Source organism: Gadus macrocephalus, chromosome 1 (assembly GCF_031168955.1).
Source record: "Gadus macrocephalus chromosome 1, ASM3116895v1".
Classification (NCBI taxonomy): Eukaryota; Metazoa; Chordata; class Actinopteri; order Gadiformes; family Gadidae; genus Gadus; species Gadus macrocephalus.
The window spans coordinates 14,413,738-14,432,509 of record NC_082382.1 but is presented as its reverse complement, the minus strand read 5'-3'; the positions used below and the strand labels follow the sequence as shown (position 1 = coordinate 14,432,509).

Below are 18,772 nucleotides of genomic sequence, written 5' to 3'. Positions count from 1 at the left end.
TAGCCCTCAATCAGGTCTAACCTGTGTTGTGTCCCATCCAATCAACATCAACCTATCATCCGCCCGATGGATCCTGACCAACTCTCCTGTAGGTCCCATCGCACTCATCTTACACCAGAGGCTTAGAACCACATGAATGCTTGAGCACAACAGTCATCTGCCTATGATGACAACAAGTTTTGCACTACTTTCACCATCACGCACAATTGTACGTACATTATTTTCTTTTCTTTTCTTTTCTTATCTTATCTTCTTATCTTATTACGGTGCATATGTATATGTATATAGAGTATCTCTATTTATTTATTTATATTATTTATTTACTATATTTTTTATTTACTCTTATCTTTTCAGTAGTTATTATTCAATACTTGCTTATTGTTGACTGTTTATTGTTTGTTAAGATCTTGCGCAACGAATACGAATACCAAGACAAATTCCTCATATGTGTAAATGTATTTGGCAATAAACCTTTTCTGATTCTGAAATTACAGAGCTGCCATCTCACTGGGGTCAGAGGTCGAGCATGTCCATATGGAGCTCATGGGAACATGTGGATCCATTTAGTGACCGTCGGTCCTGGTGAACCACCACCGTGGGTCCTAGTGAACCTCTGGGGGGACCTGGGGTTGTTTGTGGTCGCCGTGGTGACATAGACGAGGTACCTGCGACCACGATCTCGGCCCGACTCCTGTTGGTGCTGCGCAGGTCTCTGCAGGTGCAGATGTAGACGCCAGCATCGTTGGGCTGCGCGCTGCTGAAGTGCAGCTCCTCTCCTGTGAGCACACACACACACACACGCGCACGCACGCAGGCACGCACACACACACACACACACACACACACACACACACACACACACACACGCACACACACACACACACACACACACACACACACACACACACACACACACACACACACACACACACACACACACACACACACATACACACACACACACATATTCAGAGATGTGTGTTTGGTGTTAATATGTTTTTTCAAATGCATCATCAATCCATTGGATGGTATATTCATTATGTAACGTATAATAATGTACCGGAAATATGTAAAACGACTTATACTGTGATGACATATATTACCATATGCACCATCTACCATGCATTAACCCATGTCTCTTTAGCAACCCTAATACGAGTTAAATAGTGCAACAAAACTCCAACAAACGGTAACACAGAATGCTGAGCGCATTCCTACCGTTTCTGCTTCTTTCGGCGTTGGTGGAGATGGGCAGTCCGTCCTCCCTGGACCAGAATATGTAGTGTGGTGGGGCTCCGCTCACCTGGCACCTCAGGGTCACTGAGCCGCCCTGGGAGGTGAGCACCCGCTCTGGGTACACCTTCACCACCAGGGAGGCTGCGTCTGTGGAGGGCCGGGCGGTACACACACAGGGAGGAGGTGAAGGAATGGAGGGGTTCAGAACAGAAGGTTGCCCTTGCTCAGATGGAACGTTTATTTGTGTTTTTTATGATTTTGATTTAAGATTAATATTGTCATTTTATATGCATACATACGTATCTTAATGGTTATATTATATCCTGTAGGCTGGAAGTCGTTCTATTTCTGCAGCTATTGCATGTATTCGAGAGCAAACTTTGCATACAATTCTTCAGACTCTGATTCTTAGTACATTTAATGTTGCACCTGTCATTCATGCAGGAAAACAAACGTCTGCGTATCAGTATCTGTATGTCTACCTCAGAACAGTGGTACCTTGTGTCCACGACAGTCCAGACTTACCATCGAAAGGACGACACTTCGCTCTCTCTTGTGGGTTGCCAACGTAGCCCGGAGCACAGCTGGTGAAGGGGAACCAAACAGTGTCGATGAAATGAGTTAAAGTGCACAGGTGTAATGCACACTGATTTAGGGTGTCAGAAAGCTAGTTTACATGCAGGTTCAAGCTATGCATTTCTATGCCTGTGCAAATCTGGTAGAAAATATTTTCCGGTAAGATGGGCAGCATTATCATCGATGCAACTCAGTGAATGATTATGTAGAATGGAGATATATTTGGTCACAATGAATTATCTTTACATGAAAGTATATGGCAATATGGATAGGGGATAAGATCTAGCCTTACATGCATGTGCATCTCCCTGTTTCTCATGGATTAAACTACATTATGGTCTCATTTTGGGGTAAGTCAAACAATATAATAAAAGAACAATCATCATCAATACATTCAAGTGTCTGTGTGTTGTTGTGTATGTGCGCTCGCATGTGTGTGCGCGTGCGTGCTTGCGTGCGTGCGTGCGTGTGTGGCTCACCGTTCACAGTACTGGCCTGTATAACCAGGCTGACAGGCAGTGCACTGGTAGCCTCCGTTACCAAGACTCTCACAGGTGGGGGAGAACCTGTCAGACGAAACACATTTGATGCGAGCACACATGGGATCATCCCCCTCCTTGTACTGATGTACTTTTGTGTTTATCCTCTTCTTTTTTTTACACTTTTAAATCCAAAAAAATAAATAAAAATGCTTTCATTTTTTGTAAATCAGACCAAATTCCATTCTTGCATGTTACTCCCACAGCAGAAGGAGGGTGATAGTGCGACCAAAATAGAAACCTAATCGTATTGATTTAACGGTAAGGAAGCAACTCTGCCCCGACACGCCTGCATGCTACAGACCGGCCGGGGTCCAGGGTGTGGTCAGGATGGGAGGTTGGTGGGGAGGGTGTGTGGCTCCAGGACTTACTGGTTGTCGGGGTCCGTGTTGGGGCAGGAGCAGGGCTGGCAGTCCTCGGGGGTCCCGACGGTGGGGTCGCCGTAGAAACCGGTGGCACACTGCTCACAGAGCTCGCCCTGGGTGTTGTGCAGGCAGCTCTGCACCAAAGCAAGACCAAAACACTCCGTCACTGACTGAGGCTGCCTGTCACTGTCTTAGGGAGTACCACATGTGTCTGAGCCAGAAGACAACACATATAATAACGCACACTGGTATCTCATTCATGATAATAAGTGAATCAGTATACATTTACATATTTGACTTAATTTACTTACTTTTATTTTGAATAATTGCATTGATTTTTTTGGTCACCAAAATATTAATCATATCTTTTTTATGCATCAACATTAAGAACGTTTTTGTTCTTGCTCCCATATAAGTCCCATATACAGGAAGTTGCTTTCCCCCCACGTAGAGGTGAGCTATTAATGGCGGCCTGGCGCCTCTACGTCATGGATTCTTCAGAGGGAGCCGTACCGTGCAGATGCCAGTCTCTGGGTGGCAGGAGTCGGAGTGGCCATTGCATTCACAAAGCTCACAGTGGCCCAGGTACAGACCTCCCCCCGTACGGCTGTATCCGACAGCACAGTCCTAGGACAGATGGTGAAATCTCATGTCAAAGTTCTGTAGTACGTAGCGGCAGGGGTGAACAATGACAGGTTACGGCTGCCTAGCAACAAGCTGAATCCTTAAAAAAGTTGACCCAATAACTAATGGCATTTGATACTGCAAAGGACTTTTACTTTTTAAGTAGCCAGCTTAAGAAATACAAGCACCCTGGGCTTGGTGTTTACCTGGCAGGAGAGTCCCTGGTATCCGGACGGGCAGCGGCACTGCTCCACCTCCAACGCCTGGGCCAGGCCGCTGTAGTTGGGCACAGCCACCTCCATGCTGACCTCAGAGATGCTGGAGGAGCGCATCTCGCTGGAGTGGGACGCGCGGATCAGGATGTCGTCCAGGTCGGCCAGCACCATCATCAGGTGCTCCCGGGTGGCCGGCATGCCGTCCGGACGCTGCCAGTTCTCCTGCGAGACCCCAGAGGGTAACATTGCAGATTATATTCGGATACTAGGACCTGTTTGCTTTAGCTTTTTGATAAATTTTAAATACATTGCATTTCTAAAATGCATTTTTTACTTTGCCTTTATTTTCTTTTACGTATTTATTTTCATACTTCAATTAACTGACTTACTTACTTACTTCAAACACATTGCACTTTCTACAATGCATTTTTTTATTATTTAATTTTGTTGTATGACGATGTTTCTGTGTGAAGCACCTTGAGTCTGCTTTGTGTATGAAAAGTGCTTTTTAAATAAAGTTGCCTTGCCTTGCCTAGGTAAGACTATGTCCAGGCTGCCTATGACCTATTCAATATTGAGATATCATGTATATTGTTCAAAGACATATACGGACATCATCCTCAACAACACCTGGACATGCACCGAAAATGTACTGTATATGAGTTTAATAAAATATATATCTCTCTGGATTCGCAGCCTTGTCGCATGTACTGTTTATACATGTTTATATAGTATATAAACACACACGCAGATCCGGACAAATTTGTCACAGATCTTGTAGTAATAAAAGCCTCATTGTCAGTCCCTATTTGGTGTAATGTATGATTACCATCATATCGTGTCATTTCATTATACATCACATGAGATAGGAATCAAAATGCGTTGCAGCTGGAACAACAGAGACACAGATACAGCTCCTTTGTGACGCAAGAACCTCCCTGTGTTCTCGCCCAGGAATCGTGCCCACACACATTCTCTCTCTCTCTGTGATGTGCGGCCCCCACCCACCTCTCTGAAGACAATCTCAAAGCGTTTGGACTCGCGGGCTCCCTGCTGCCTCCTCTGCCAGGACTGGCGGGCCACCAGGGTGATGTCGTTGCCCTAGGGGATCGCCAAGACAAAACGTCAGTGAAAAGTGTTTTTCATGGGTTGGATTCAGTGGTAACGGCGGCGACCAAAGGAGTCGCGGCAAAGAGACTTGGCTTACGATGATCTGAACGTCTGCGTCGTCCAGGTGTGTTCCCCTGGAGCTGGCCACGTAGGAGATGGTGTACCTCAGCTTGGCACCGTAGGAGACCACCTGAACGCAAAACACGCAGATGTAGAAGGCTCGCTCGCTATTTCTTTACGAAATGCACACTTTAGATCCATAATAGATCACAACTTTATTAAGTATGCAACACACTTTTTATCAGGACTTTTCACATAGAACTACGATATAAACATGGATCAAAGAAAGTTCAACCACAGAAATACTATGTGATCAGTACGGATAATGTTAACTCGTTAAGTTATTTTTAGGTGATGCTTACCACTTCAAATAATCCTGTATTTATTACATTAATTATGTAACAAACTTCATGTGTCTTCACTATCGACATTAACAGCAAACCACAGAACCTACCATGTGACGATATGCACTATGAGTTATGATCACACGTTTCTGAATCAAGCAGTATGACAATGGATTATATATCATCACTGCCACCCGGAGTGTCAACTGTCATCAGGACCACCATCAACACTGCAGTGCACCACCATTGAACCAGAGCCAGAATCAGAGTGCATGAGAGGACTTAGTGACGTTGGACTGAAGGTCACGGGGAGTGCAATAGAACCCATGTTGTGATTCCCAGGGCAGGTTAACCAGGGGTTAATCAGGCCTGGGCTGGTGGAGGAGGTGGAGACGGGGGAGGAGAAGCAGGATAAGGAGACAGAGGAGGAGGACAAAGAAGGGGGATGAGGTGAAGGAAGAGGAGGAGGAGGAGGAGGAGGAGGAGGAGGAGGAGGAGACCCCTTGGTTGTTACGGTTACCTTGTCCCCTGTGAAGTGGCCCGGGAGCCGCCAGTAGAGCGGCTCTTCCTGGCGGGAGCCGAACCCTTTGAAGACCAGAGCGTACTGAGACGACCCCGGGGGAGGATAAAAGCAACAGAGATAAGCAGAGAGAGGGGGAGAGAGAGAGAGACTAAAGGCACAAGCACCAGATGACAGAGCAAAGCAGAGCAAGCAGGCTTTAGCAGTGGAGTAGACCCCCATCTAGGGGGGAGGGGCCCTTGAGGCAGAACAGCGTAGAGTATTTATGTTAACACGCACATGGTAAGTACACACTAGTTATGAGGGAGTCACAGCATGCGCTGCCTGTCGCACAAGTAAAAACAGCGACTTCCCCTCGCCAATGATGAGATAATTACACGTTTGACTGTGTTCACGCCAAGCTGCTGTGTTTTAGTCCCGCCGACGGCGTGATTACATGCTATTATAAAACCCACGTAAACTCTCTCACCGACGATTACAGTGGGACGACCTTAACAGAACACACGCTTCATGCCTAACCTAGGAACACACCACCCCCTGGCCAACACGCAGCAATGCTAAGGAACACGACGGCAACGAGCAAGTTTTCCATTTCTGTGATCAACTCAGTCAACTCAGTCGAAGATCTGGAGTGAGCGGGCGACGCCCCGGTGAGCAACAGCTTAAACATTGACAGACATGCACAAAGGCTCTGTTGTCGATCATTAACTCTAAAGCCGTTTTATCTGGGCAGGCGCTCCTACTCGATCCGGCCCGAGGGCAGGTACTGCCCCAACAGTACAAACTCGGTGAACCCCCGGCCGACGAATGCGATGTGAGTCACAGGCGGAAACCATTCCATCTCGGCTTCGTCTAACCTTGCCGTCCGCTCCGGGCTCACCGGCGGAGGCGTCGCTCAACGCGTGCTTCGGGGGACTCTAACGACGGAGGGGCGGGGGGGGGGGGGGGAGACAGGGCGAAACACATCGGCATCAACCAACCACCAACCAGCGAGCAGAATCATCCACACACACCAAGAACGCTCTCTGAAGCTCTCTAGAGCCTCGAGAGCCGACCGCACTACCGGTGGTGTACCTGCTGCAGGTGGGCCGGGGGTCCCGAGGAGGGGGGGCCTGGTCGGGGCGGGGCCAGGGAGGGGTTCCCCGAGGAGGAGGAGGAGGAGGAGGAGGAGGAGGAGGAGGAGGAGGAGGAGGAGGAGGAGGAGGGCTCAGACGGGGGGGAGGAGGGGGGGATCAGGTTGTGCAACGACCATCTCTTTTTGGAGGAGGAGGAGGAGGAGGAGGAGTGACTTGGGATCTGAGAGGCGGAGGAGGAGGAAGAAGAGGCAGAGAACCGGGAGGAGGAGGAAGCGGAGAGAGGTGGGGGGAAGAGAGGCGGGCCTTGTCCGTTGGAGTGGTTAGCGAGGAGCGCCCACACATCGTCATCCAGCCATCTGCTGGAGCCCTACGGAGGTGGGAGGGGGGGGGGGGGGGGGGGGATGTACCGGAGATGCGGAACAGAAAGAGACGTCAGGCTGGATAAGGACGGAGGGGTCGTAGGTCGCAGGTGTAGACGGTACAGCTACACACAAAGGATTCCACCAAGCCATCCACACTACATCCCACGAGCGCGCGCACGCGCGCGTGTGTGTGTGTGTGTGTGTGTGTGTGTGTGTGTGTGTGTGTGTGTGTGTGTGTGTGTGTGTGTGTGTGTGTGTGTGTGTGTGTGTGTGTGTGTGTGTGTGTGTGTGTGTGTGTGTGTGGAGGGGGTGCTGTGACATGCTCTTCAAACCGAGACTACCGCCGTACACAAGCACAGACCTCAAAGTGTTCCCAGATGGAGGGGGGGACGGACGTTCAGACTGCAGACACACACATCACCACGGAGGAAGGCCTGCGAGAGACCTAATCACAACCATCGCACCCGCCGCCAAGTTTGGAAAAACACGGGCCTTCACATGCCTAACCACCCCTTGTTTGTAAATCACACGCATGCAGCTATACAGACACACACACACACACACACACACTCACACACATAGACACTGACAAAAGGCCGGGGGGGACTTCCAGTGGAATGAGGTCATTTCCTCCTGTTTCTACGGATATGAGATGCAGAGGCAGTGTGCACGGTGCAGGAAGAGACTTCCTTCGACATGCTAGACACACTAGTTCCCTGTGTGGTCTGACGGTGGCGTGAGTGGTTCCCATGGAAACAAGCTGATGCTTGTGGAAGTGTCACCAGTTGTTAAGGAATTTAGCAACAAGTGCTTACTAGCAAAACACGATGGATCGTGGATCGATGGATTTTAACAGCGCAGCTCCACAATGCAATTCCAAGGGTCATATCACGGCACTCCCATGCTCAACACTAAAGAAAATCATTGTCAAATTCCGTCTGGTCGTTTGACAATCAAAACGCAGGCGACCACTGATCGGCATTACCTGCTCGGCGCGTTTAGCGCGTGCCAAGAGTGAGCGCTTCTACAGAGCGGACGAGCGAATCCCAAAAGAAAGAAAGAAAGGAACAAGGAATAAATCATCACCATCGATCACCAAATCCGATCTTCCGACTCGATGCCCAACCTGGCTTCGTAATCCAAACTAATAATAACACTCCTTTGAACTTTTTTTGCAGAAAAACATATTAAAAAAAGCATTAGAAGAAGATGGCAGTTTGCGCGGCGTTGCTTGGAAAAGGAAAGATTTGGCGGGTTGTTATAAAAGGCAAGAAAAGTGGGCTTGGGAACAGGAAGGAGGGTGGAGTGTGAGGAACGCCCCACAGAGAATCCCGGCTGCTCCTCGGGGGAAGTCCTTTAAAAGCAGCTCCAGCTTGTTGCTCAACGTCTCCGTTGTCCATCAGTCATCAGTCCCTACTGCTACACGGCTACTAACCTTGTCCCCCTGGTAGGCTCCGGGCAGCTGCCAGTAGTGGGGCTCCTGGTTCAGGTAGTCAAAGTTGCTGTAGGAGAGCTGGGTGCCGTCGGTGGACACCTCCACGGAGAAGCCAGAGGTGATGCGGTTGGTTCGCTGGCGGTTCACCAGGGCGTAGTCCTGGAAGTTCCCTGGAGTGAAGACGGAGGAGACCTGGCCACGCAGACACAGCACAGACAAACTCAGCTCTGGGGGATCAGACATGCAGAATGCTGTATACTACTAATAATAATACGTTTATATTATAGCGAAGAAGTTCAGCAACGCAGATACAATTAAAAATGAATAATATATTCAGAGGGCCTAATCATTGGTGGAAGAGGAGAAGCACGGAAAATAGTAGCAAGAATACAGGTGGCTGTTGTAGCATATTGGGACCATTTGGTCCAGACGTCCGTTTAATAAATGATTGTCCGATTATTTGTTTCCTTGTTTTGAATTTGTTGAACGTTTTGGCAGGGTATTGTGTTGTAAGGTGAGGAGAAGTGGCGAAAGTGGTGTTTGCTCTCCCCAGCTGCTAAAAGTGTTGTGAGATCCGAAGGCCTTACCAGGTCTCTGTAGTAGGTGGAGCTGGAACACAGCTGAGTCACGCCCATACAGAAGCAAGACAGGCAGCCATCTTTGTTGTCCGGGCTGAGGTGGAAGGTTCCAGACTTGCAGTTGGCGCAAGATGAGCCCTCGATGTTAATCTGAAGACCATCGACCATTGTATCAACACTTTGTGATGAGCAGATTTTTTCTTTTTGTTTTGCTTTGACATTGATGAAGGAATGAGTATTTCGAAAATGACACATACTTAAGCTGACACCATGTCATTATGTCACTATGTCAGTTACAGTTAAAGTTATCACAGTTTCAGACAATGACTTACTTTCGGAAAAAATATCCTTGCCTTTCTAGGCCAGATATTTCTGTGAGTCTTAATGGAGTCATTAGCTGCAGTAGAAAAGTGACACATTTGAATATTGGATGCTTACCTTACAGTTACAAGCTCCTCCATTGCAGCCAACAGTACCTCTTTGGTCACAGTTAGAGCAGTCACCTAAGAGAGGCCAGCCACGTAGAACATCATTATTCTGGAACAACTCCTCAGGACAAGTTTGTTTATACAGCCTAGTTTGAAATACAAGTATGATCTCAAAGGGACTCACAGGCCCATATTTGACAGCATCCCATAACACTGAACCCCTTAAAAGGGGAAGGAATCTACCAAAAGACTAAGTGGGAAAAAGGAAGAGACCTTGAGCGAGAAGCCATTATAGGGGGCAGTCCTACTAAGAGAAGATTAAGTGGATTACTAACATGTTAAAATCCAAACGATTTGATTTATCCATCTGCCCTCGGCATGTCATGCTGGTTGTGCCTTAGCTTTAGTTTTTTTGGTTGCCAAGTACCAAGTTATTTGAGGGAAGACTCCTGATCCTGACAACACATTAATCAAGTCGTGTTTTCGGAGGAACGTACGCACCATTGACCTTGCACGCCTGTCCAAGCTGCGGGTTGCCAGTGTAACCAGGAGCACATCTGAAAAAAAAAAAAAAGGCCAAAAGACGTCAAGACATGAAAGTCAATATTTCCACCCACGAGAGGATGCAGGCTTTTCAAACACAAAGACAAAGAGACAGGAAACGGGGGAAAGGCTGCTCGGAGAGAGATATGTGTGATGTGCCACGGCCTGAAGACGCCTCTTGACCCCGGACCATCAATCACCAATCAAGCAGCGACGCAGACTCCAATCTCAAGTGGTTTTATTATAGCCTGGAGGAAAGTGAGCTAATGTTTATGTGTTGAAAATGATCACCAGTAGATTGCAATTCTATTTTTATGCTGAATCCCCACTTCAAAACTGGACAATGGGCAGCCAGCGGTCGGGATAACAAACAATGACTCGAGAGTTCCCCCAAAAAATGGAACTAAAACAGAAGATGAACGTTGTTCCGATCTCTCAAGCCAGAACACAATAACAATAACACCAAACTCCAAATGTTTTTCTGAAGGGTTCCCCCAGAACTCCACCGACGCATATCAGGGCCGATCGAGATCATCACGTCCAAGACACAGCAGAGAAGCACCAGCCAAGCTACAGCGACAATGTAAAGAAGAGAAGACATGAAAACCCCCCCGGGTGACATATTAAGACCGTCTTAATATCGCGGAGCAAGGTGCCCCGTGCCCCTAGCAAAGCCTCTGGCCCCTGGTCTTACCTCCCCTGTCCTCTGGCAGGTCCACGGTTCAACAGCCAACAGACCGCTCCTAGGAGACGTGAACGCTACAAACGGGCTTCAGAGAAAGGCAACACGGCTGCACAGCTTTTCTTATAGAAGATCAACCTCTTTATCCTTTTTGCTAAGCCTTTTATGATCCGTGTTACAGTGAGGGAGGAATGGTACTACATACAGTAAATACACAATACTGACAAAACAAACTACATGAAGAGTCACTAGTGTATATTCAGGGTATGTCTATGAATACAAATGGCTTGTTGCATGAAGGCCGTTTCACACCAGAGCTCAGCACCCAAGCATGATACACATCTGCTTAGGCCGTTCACTCCGATTTCAATCAATGAGCGCCTCCACACTGTGGGCGGAGCTTAACCTATCACCCGCGTGGAAAGCGTTTTTCCAGCGCAGACTCAAATGTCGTTGGCGTCGAGTCCGCGTGGGATTTAATATGTATTCAGTGGAAAGGGGCGCAAGATGTGTTCTGCTTCTGCTTTGTGCGCTGGGCTTGAACAGTGGTGTGACACGGCCTGTGAGAAGCTTTACAGGTAGGATATCAAGCTCAAAGACAATCTGTAATGTGGTCTTGCTTATTTCTGAAACCAAGTTTCCTCAACCATCATTACAACAACTCCCGGAGATCCTGTCAACCTAAAGTAGGTCCCCTAGAAGAGCCTTACATCTCCTAGTTTGACAAACTTTGAGGAATTGTATGAATCCGCATTAATTTGCATTAACATAATGCTAATCTTTCCAAGCGTTATACAACTTGGCGATGTGATTCTGTTCTAGGGTAATAGCTGTATCGTTTGATAGGACCATATATTATACAAAAATAAATGGGGTCAGTTGAAAGGGGTTTTGAAATGACTAAGAACTAGACATACTTGAGGTAGTTTAGCCATGTGGAGTATTTCTTTTTTACAAATTAAAGGTACTTCTGATCAGGTGTATCTTCATAGCAGGATTTGGTGCAATTGTTTTGGTCATTTCTTTTACATAAAAGTATGTCGCTTAAAAGTATTTCATAAAATAGTTCCTATAAAATATAAAATATAAACATATGTGAAATAAAGTAAATGGCATGCCTTCATAAAGTTTAATCAGTCATAATCTTACGTTAATAATCAACAGATATATACATACATAAGAGTTCCACAAAGGGAGAACCTTTAATCATCTGGGATGATTCTGATAGGTATGGCCAGCCTTCCTAAAACAACATGGAGAGAGCCATCTTGGATTGTCTTTCCTTTTCTAGACCTCTTGTCTTCTTGTAAGAGCTGGAGAAGGTCCAAGACACCCAAATTAGAATCTGTGTTCTTTTGGCGCTGCTTCTTTTTAACTGGTGCAGATTTGGGCTTTCGTCTCGTGGTTGTCTTGGTTGTCTTGGTTAGCTTAGAAGCTGTGGTCTTAGGAGGCTTAATCGTTGTTGTGACCCTCGCCTTCCTGGAGACTGACCTGACTCTGTGCAACATTTCCTTCTTGTGATCTGCTTTTTTCCCCTGCGTGTTTTTGGTCTTCGGCTTAGGCATTGCCTTCTGGACGACTTTCTGTGCCCTCTTTACATGAGGTGAGTCCGATCGAAAAGACTTCTCTTTCCCAGCGTTTCTCTCACTTTGCGGTGCTCCTTTTTTACTATCCAACTTACTTTGCTTAGCTCCTTGTGTTTTTTTCGGTGGTTGCTTGGCTTTATGAGCCGGCGGGTCCAGTTGGATTTTTGCGGTGGCTTGTCTTTCCTTTACTTTGTTTATCGCTTGAGGTCGTTCTGTTGTTGTTGTTGTTGTTTTAGGGAGGGCAGATCCTTTGCTAGTTGCTCCCTTTTTCACAGGCGTTGCTCTAGCCTGTGTCTTCTGCTCCGAACCTTCCCTGGACTTACCCGGTGAGACCTTTGACCTGGCGGGGGGCTTGATAACCACATGGCTTCTGGTGACCTTGGTCGACTTTTTGACAGGAAGGCGTATGGCGGTCAGCCTCTGCCTCCGATCCGGCGCGGCGGCGGAGGTGGGTCGGCGGACCGTAACGCGGGGCGGGGGTATACTCTGAGCTGAGGTGGCCGCACGCATCAGCGGCCTCCCCGTCACCGTCACCACGGCCGAGTCCCACTCCGGCGCCACGGGGCTGCCGAACGGGACGAGGGGCCCGCTGTGCAGGACGGGCTCCGCCCTCCGCTCCTGGTGTCGGTGGCGCTTCATCTTGTTCATCTCCTGGGCCAGCGCGGTGAACCCGTCGATGAGGATCTCCAGCCGGCCCTCCAGCCGGCTCAGGCGGGTCCCCATGTCCCCGTAGCTCCTCCCCAGCACTTCCACCTGCCCCTGCCTCTCGGGCACGGGCCTGAGTGCCGCCAGCCCCGCCAGCTGCGTGCTGAGGCGGCCCTGCTGCTCCGTCATCAGGCGGATGCTGTCCTTCATGTCCAGCGTGTTGCTCTCCAGCATGCTCAGCCGGTGGTTGAAGGTGTTGAGGTGCAGGCGCAGCAGCTGCTGGAAGCTGGCCTGCCTCTCCTCGGGGCTGACCGTGACGCGGGGCGGCAGCCTGGGGGGCAACCGGCGGCGGGTGACGGGGACGACGGCCGCGGGCTCCGTGGCGAGGGCCCGGGGGGCCGAGGGCTCCGTGGCGACGGCGCGGGTGGTGCGGTAGAGTGACACGGACTTGGTGGGCGCCGGGTTGCGGGTGGTGGCCAGCTTGCGGAGGTCTTCCCCGTCGCCGCCGTCGTCGTCGTCGTCGCCGTCCCCGCTGCTCCCGCTGCCGTAGGGCGTGAGGTCCAGGTCCAGGCTGAAATTGAACACCGCCTCCGCGTTGCAGCCCAAGGGGAGGAAGCCCTCGAGCTGGCCCTGCTGGAAGGGGTCGCAAGTGTCCGTGGGCCCCGCCGCCGTGCGTCTTTGGCGGGGACGGAGGGAGACAGGATCAGTTTCAAAATGGTGAGTTGTTTTTGGTTTCGAGGGACAAAGGGAGCAGCAAGGATCCCCGGACAAGCCTTCCATCTTCATAAATGACACTTTGTCGGCATTTATGCCGCAGAGACCCAGGTTACAAACCGTGTGTCTGTGCGTACACATTCACTCACACACACACACACACACACACACACACACACACACACACACACACACACACACACAGAACCCATAAGCCAGCTGATTCCAGATACTGACTACCAACCAGCCAAGCGTACGAGCTGAAGCGCAGAGCAGCGTCCGGGAAAGCATTTGTGTTGAAGGAGAAGGTATCGGTGCCAAGGGAAGGAACATTCTCGAGTAACGTTTGTTCTACGGACCCGCCTATCATAATCTCTACAAATATGATATGTATATGATATGAAATATCATACAATGCATCGCCATTCTAACTAGGAAAGAGAGCATGAGAAATCCATACATTCTAACTCCATTATATTGCCCAGGAAAACCAACAAACAGCAATCCAGCAGCCTCAGAGTCCGAGAGAAAAGAGCGCACATACAAAACAAGGTTGCATCCCAAAACACCTTCAAAACTCCAAGAATGTGCGGCCGTGATTGGCCGCTCCCATCCGTCCACTGTACACCACAAGCCTTGCAACCCACAACCCTGCTGCCCTCAACCGGCCAGCGACCCAGAACACCCCCCCTCCCCACGACAACAACCCTGGCCAGTGTGTCCAGCTGTCTATCTGGGGAGACAGGGAGAGAAAGAAGGGGGGAAAGAGAGTAGGAGAGCGATGGACAGACAGACAGACAGACAGACAGACAGACAGACAGACAGACAGACAGACAGACAGACAGACAGACAGACAGACAGACAGACGGACAGACAGACAGACAGACAGACAGACAGACAGACAGACAGACAGACAGACAGACAGACAGACAGACAGACAGACGGACAGATGGACAGACAGACAGACAGACAGACAGACAGACAGACAGACAGACAGACAGACAGACAGACAGACAGACAGACAGACAGACAGACAGACAGACAGACAGACAGACAGACAGACAGACAGACAGACAGACAGACAGACAGACAGACAGACAGACAGACAGACAGACAGACAGACAGACAGCCCTACCTCTCACAGCGACGGCCGACGTAGCCGGGAGGACAGCTTTCACATGTGGGACCACCGTCCGAATCCAGATAACAGGATCTGCAGAAGGGGTTGCAGAGTAAATGTTTCACATCCAAATTTCTTATAATTTCTCAGAATATCCATGGTGTGGATTGGCATGGTATGTTATGCCCTAGTGGTATGGTTTGATACAGTCTGGTGTGGGATGATACAGTCTGTATGGAACGAAATGGTGAGGTCTGAAATGGAATGGTACCATCTGGTATGGTATGGAACGGTATGGTCTTGTCTGGTACGGTATGGGATGGTACGGAATGGTCCGGTCTGGCATGGAATGGTACGGTCTGGTATGGAATGGTACAGTCTGGTTTGGAATGGTATGGTCTGGAACGGAATGGTACGGTCTGGCATGGAATGGTATGGTCTGGCATGGAATGGTACGGTCTGGTTTGGATTGGTGCGGCCTGGTTTGGATTGGTAAGGCCTGGTTTGGATTGGTAAGGCCTGGTTTGGAATGGTAAGGCCTGGTTTGGATTGGTAAGGCCTGGTTTGGATTGGTAAGGCCTGGTTTGGAATGGTAAGGCCTGGTTTGGATTGGTAAGGCCTGGTTTGGATTGGTAAGGCCTGGTTTGGAATGGTACAGTGTGGTACCGAATGGTGCTTTCCGACATGGAGGTTTATTCCTGAACTCACCTGGAGGAGGATCCTTGACAGGGGCAGGTCTTGCAGGCCTCAGCTCCGCCGGTCGCAGGGTCTCCATAGAAACCAGGAAGACAGAGCTCGCACCTTGGCCCAGCGGTGTTATGGAGGCATTGCTGTTGATCAGAACACACACACAGACACACAGACACACAGACACACAGACACACAGACACAGACACAGACACAGACACACACACACACACACACACACACACACACACACACACACACACACACACACACACAATGAGATTCAGTGAGCGGTGAATAATAATAAAGCGTCCACATGTTGGGATTCGCCAGAAAACTATTAGTGCATTCCGCTGCAGAGATCAAAGTGAGACCGGCTGTGTTCACCGAGAACTGAAGGGCGCGAAACCGTGCAACTTACCAGACACGCACCGGTGTCCAGGTCACACCTGCTGGCGTGTCCGTTGCAGGCACACCTCTCGCAGGTTCCCAGGTACAGGCCGGAGCCTGTGCGGGTGTAGCCTGTATCGCACTCCTGCAATAAGGGAAAAACAACCACAATGAACAATGAACAAGACCTGTCAGAGAACACACAGAAACACCTCTTTGTTCAGCAGGGTAACGAATTATGACAGATCTCCAGTCGTCTGGGGGTTTCCCTCAGGCTTCTGAGACTGTGTATGTGTGTGTGTGTGTGTGTGTGTGTGTGTGTGTGTGTGTGTGTGTGTGTGTGTGTGTGTGTGTGTGTGTGTGTGTGTGTGTGTGTGTGTGTGTGTGTGTGTGTGTGTGTGTGTGTGTGTAAATGTATACACATGGTTAGGTGTATGTGTGTGTTTGTGTGTGGGTACCTGGCAAGAGGGCCCTCTGTAGCCCTGAGGACAGGCACACTCTTCCACCTCCAGGGCCCGCTCGTGACCCGTAGAATGTGGGACAGCGATGTCCATCTTGATCTCTGAGATGCTGTAGACACACACACACACACACACACACACACACACACACACACACACACACACACACACACACACACACACACACACACACACACACACACACACACACACACACACACACACACACACACACACACACACACACACACACACACACACCCACACACACACACATCAATCAGTGCCAGGTTAACCCGACCCAAATCCTTCCCTCCCAAGCCTCCCAATGTCACCAAGGCCTTCAGTTAAGGGGTGTCGGATCGCAAGCTGTTTTCTAATAAAAGATTGCTGCCTAATATGTCCAACACTCTAGTAGAAGACTTAATGTGTGTTTGTTCACAACACACATTAGTCATTAGTCCATAGTCTTCTACTAGAGTGTTGGACCATCAACATCCATCGACTACTACGACCATCCACATCATTGTTCCAGGATATGCGTCATCCTTTTTGTCTGAATTTGGGGGGGGGGAAGTAATCAATGGTCCGACGGATGGTTCCCAGCAAAAAGAGTCAATGTCGCAGATCCGCAGCACGCGTACGAAGCATCGCCTCTCACGTGCACTGGAGGTCAAACGACAGGCCTACCTGCTCTCGGCCATGCTGTCGGCGTAGGTGGCTCGGATCATGAAGACGGTGACGTCAGCCAGGGCCATCAGAAGGTGCTCCCGGGTGCAGGGCTGGCCGTCGGTGCGGCGCCAAGCGGCCTGGCAGGGGGGGGGGGGGGGGGCGGGAGAGAATAACCAGCCGAGTCAAAAAGCGTGGTGAATGAATTGCCTTCAGGAGGGAACCACAGTGGACCGTTGCAGGTGAACCTGTGTCGTAAGGCGCCTCGTGGTCTGGTGGAGTCATGTTTGCTGTGATGATGCTGGCCTTTGCGCTGCTCTACGGTGACACTCCTCTGGGACGGTTTGCATGTGTTGTTGTGTTGTCTCACAGGTCAATTGACCTTCTTTTTCACGTTCATGAAGGTACGTCGGCGGCTCCGTTTCCCCTTGAGGGTTAATGAAGGCGATGGTATCGTATTGTATGTGTGTCGTGTAAACGGGATATGGTTTATGAGCATGAAAAACGAGAGCAAACGTTTCCATCGCAGTTGAGCTTCCCGCGGGATCCGAAGTCAATCTTTTATTCCATTGGCGACTCCTTCACGCGAACCATTGCCTCACCTGTCTGGCAAGGCCTCCTGCTCCATGCCTCATACCTACTAAGGTTCCCTGCTGTACGGCAATAGCTGGAGGAACAAAACCAACGCACCTCCCTGAAGTCACCGTCACGGTGACGGGGGTGCGCGGGCTGACCCGGGACTGGAGTGGTGCTCCAGGGAGATGCCGTTGCCCTGGATGACCACGTCCGGCTGGCCGTCGATCACCAGCGAGCGCTGGCGTGGCTCATAGCGCACCGTGTAGCTCAGCTCCCACCATAGGCTGTCACCTGGTGGGGGTGGGGAGAGAGAGAGAGAGGTAGAAAGACAGAAGGAGAGAGACAGAGAGAGAGAGACAGAGAGAGAGAGAGAGAGAGAGAGACAGAGAGAGAGAGAGAGAGAGAGAGAGAGACGGAGAGAGAGAGAGAGAGAGAGAGGAGAGAGAGAGAGAGAGAGAGAGAGACGGAGAGAGAGAGAGAGAGAGAGAGAGAGAGAGAGAGAGAGAGAGACAGAGAGAGAGAGACAGAGAGAGAGAGAGAGAGAGAGAGAGAGAGAGAGAGACGGAGAGAGAGAGAGAGAGAGAGAGAGAGAGACGGAGAAGAGAGAGAGAGAGAGAGAGAGAGAGAGAGAGAGACAGAGAGAGAGAGAGAGAGAGAGAGAGAGAGAGAGAGAGAGAGACGAGAGAGAGAGAGAGAGAGAGAGAGAGAGAGAGAGAGAGAGAGAGAGAGAGAGAGAGAGAGAGAGAGAGAGAGAGAGAGAGAGAGAGAGAGAGAGAGAGAGAGGAGAGAGAGAGAGAGAGAGAGAGAGGAGAGAGAGAGAGAGAGAGAGAGAGAGAGAGAGAGAGAGAGAGAGAGAGACAGGGAGAGAGACAGAGAGTTACAGAGAGAGAGAGAGAGAAACAGAAACAGAGGGAGAGAGAGAGTGAGTGAGAGAAACAATGATAAACAGCGACTCCAGACAGCAGCGTGCGCTCCTCTCGCGGAACACTCGGTGACGGGGGAAGGTATTTCACCGGCCCAGACACCGCCGGAGGGGAAAGGGGGCACCAGATCACATGACTACAGTGGAGTCGTATGCGTGTGCATTTCCAACGCTGGCTCCAGAAGAGAGAGAAGAGCCTCTGGTGCTTCCAGCGCCGCCTTTCCATCCTCGGGACAAGCCGCGGCACGCAGCGGCAGGGGAGTCTGCAGCCTGACTGGGCTTGTCCTGGATGACTTCACTGGAGGGGCC

The 18,772-nt window shown here is 50.0% G+C and overlaps 1 protein-coding gene across 10 annotated transcripts in view; it reads right to left on the bottom strand.

Moving 5' to 3' along the window:
• LOC132454526 (basement membrane-specific heparan sulfate proteoglycan core protein-like) overlaps window positions 1-17,126 on the bottom strand; it is a 48,567-nt gene extending 31,441 nt beyond the window's left edge. For 8 of the 10 annotated variants that reach the window (XM_060047943.1, XM_060047971.1, XM_060047979.1 and 5 more), the window contains exons 1-19: window positions 16,987-17,126; window positions 16,294-16,405; window positions 15,867-15,980; window positions 15,467-15,588; window positions 14,774-14,851; window positions 9,970-10,025; window positions 9,479-9,543; window positions 9,050-9,190; window positions 8,463-8,654; window positions 5,590-5,673; window positions 4,763-4,855; window positions 4,564-4,656; window positions 3,547-3,777; window positions 3,230-3,343; window positions 2,723-2,850; window positions 2,292-2,378; window positions 1,762-1,820; window positions 1,219-1,383; window positions 666-776 (exon numbers count right to left, since the gene is read on the bottom strand). In XM_060047943.1, the coding sequence (XP_059903926.1) occupies window positions 666-776; window positions 1,219-1,383; window positions 1,762-1,820; window positions 2,292-2,378; window positions 2,723-2,850; window positions 3,230-3,343; window positions 3,547-3,777; window positions 4,564-4,656; window positions 4,763-4,855; window positions 5,590-5,673; window positions 8,463-8,654; window positions 9,050-9,190; window positions 9,479-9,543; window positions 9,970-10,025; window positions 14,774-14,851; window positions 15,467-15,588; window positions 15,867-15,980; window positions 16,294-16,405; window positions 16,987-17,054 (2,113 nt within the window). In that variant the 5' untranslated portion in view covers window positions 17,055-17,126. Of the gene's footprint in view, window positions 1-665; window positions 777-1,218; window positions 1,384-1,761; window positions 1,821-2,291; window positions 2,379-2,722; window positions 2,851-3,229; window positions 3,344-3,546; window positions 3,778-4,563; window positions 4,657-4,762; window positions 4,856-5,589; window positions 5,674-8,462; window positions 8,655-9,049; window positions 9,191-9,478; window positions 9,544-9,969; window positions 10,026-10,705; window positions 11,867-14,773; window positions 14,852-15,466; window positions 15,589-15,866; window positions 15,981-16,293; window positions 16,406-16,986 lie in introns of those variants that run through there. The other 2 variants (XM_060048011.1, XM_060048020.1) reach the window with 2 other exon arrangements.
• Window positions 17,127-18,772: the final 1,646 nt, after the last annotated feature.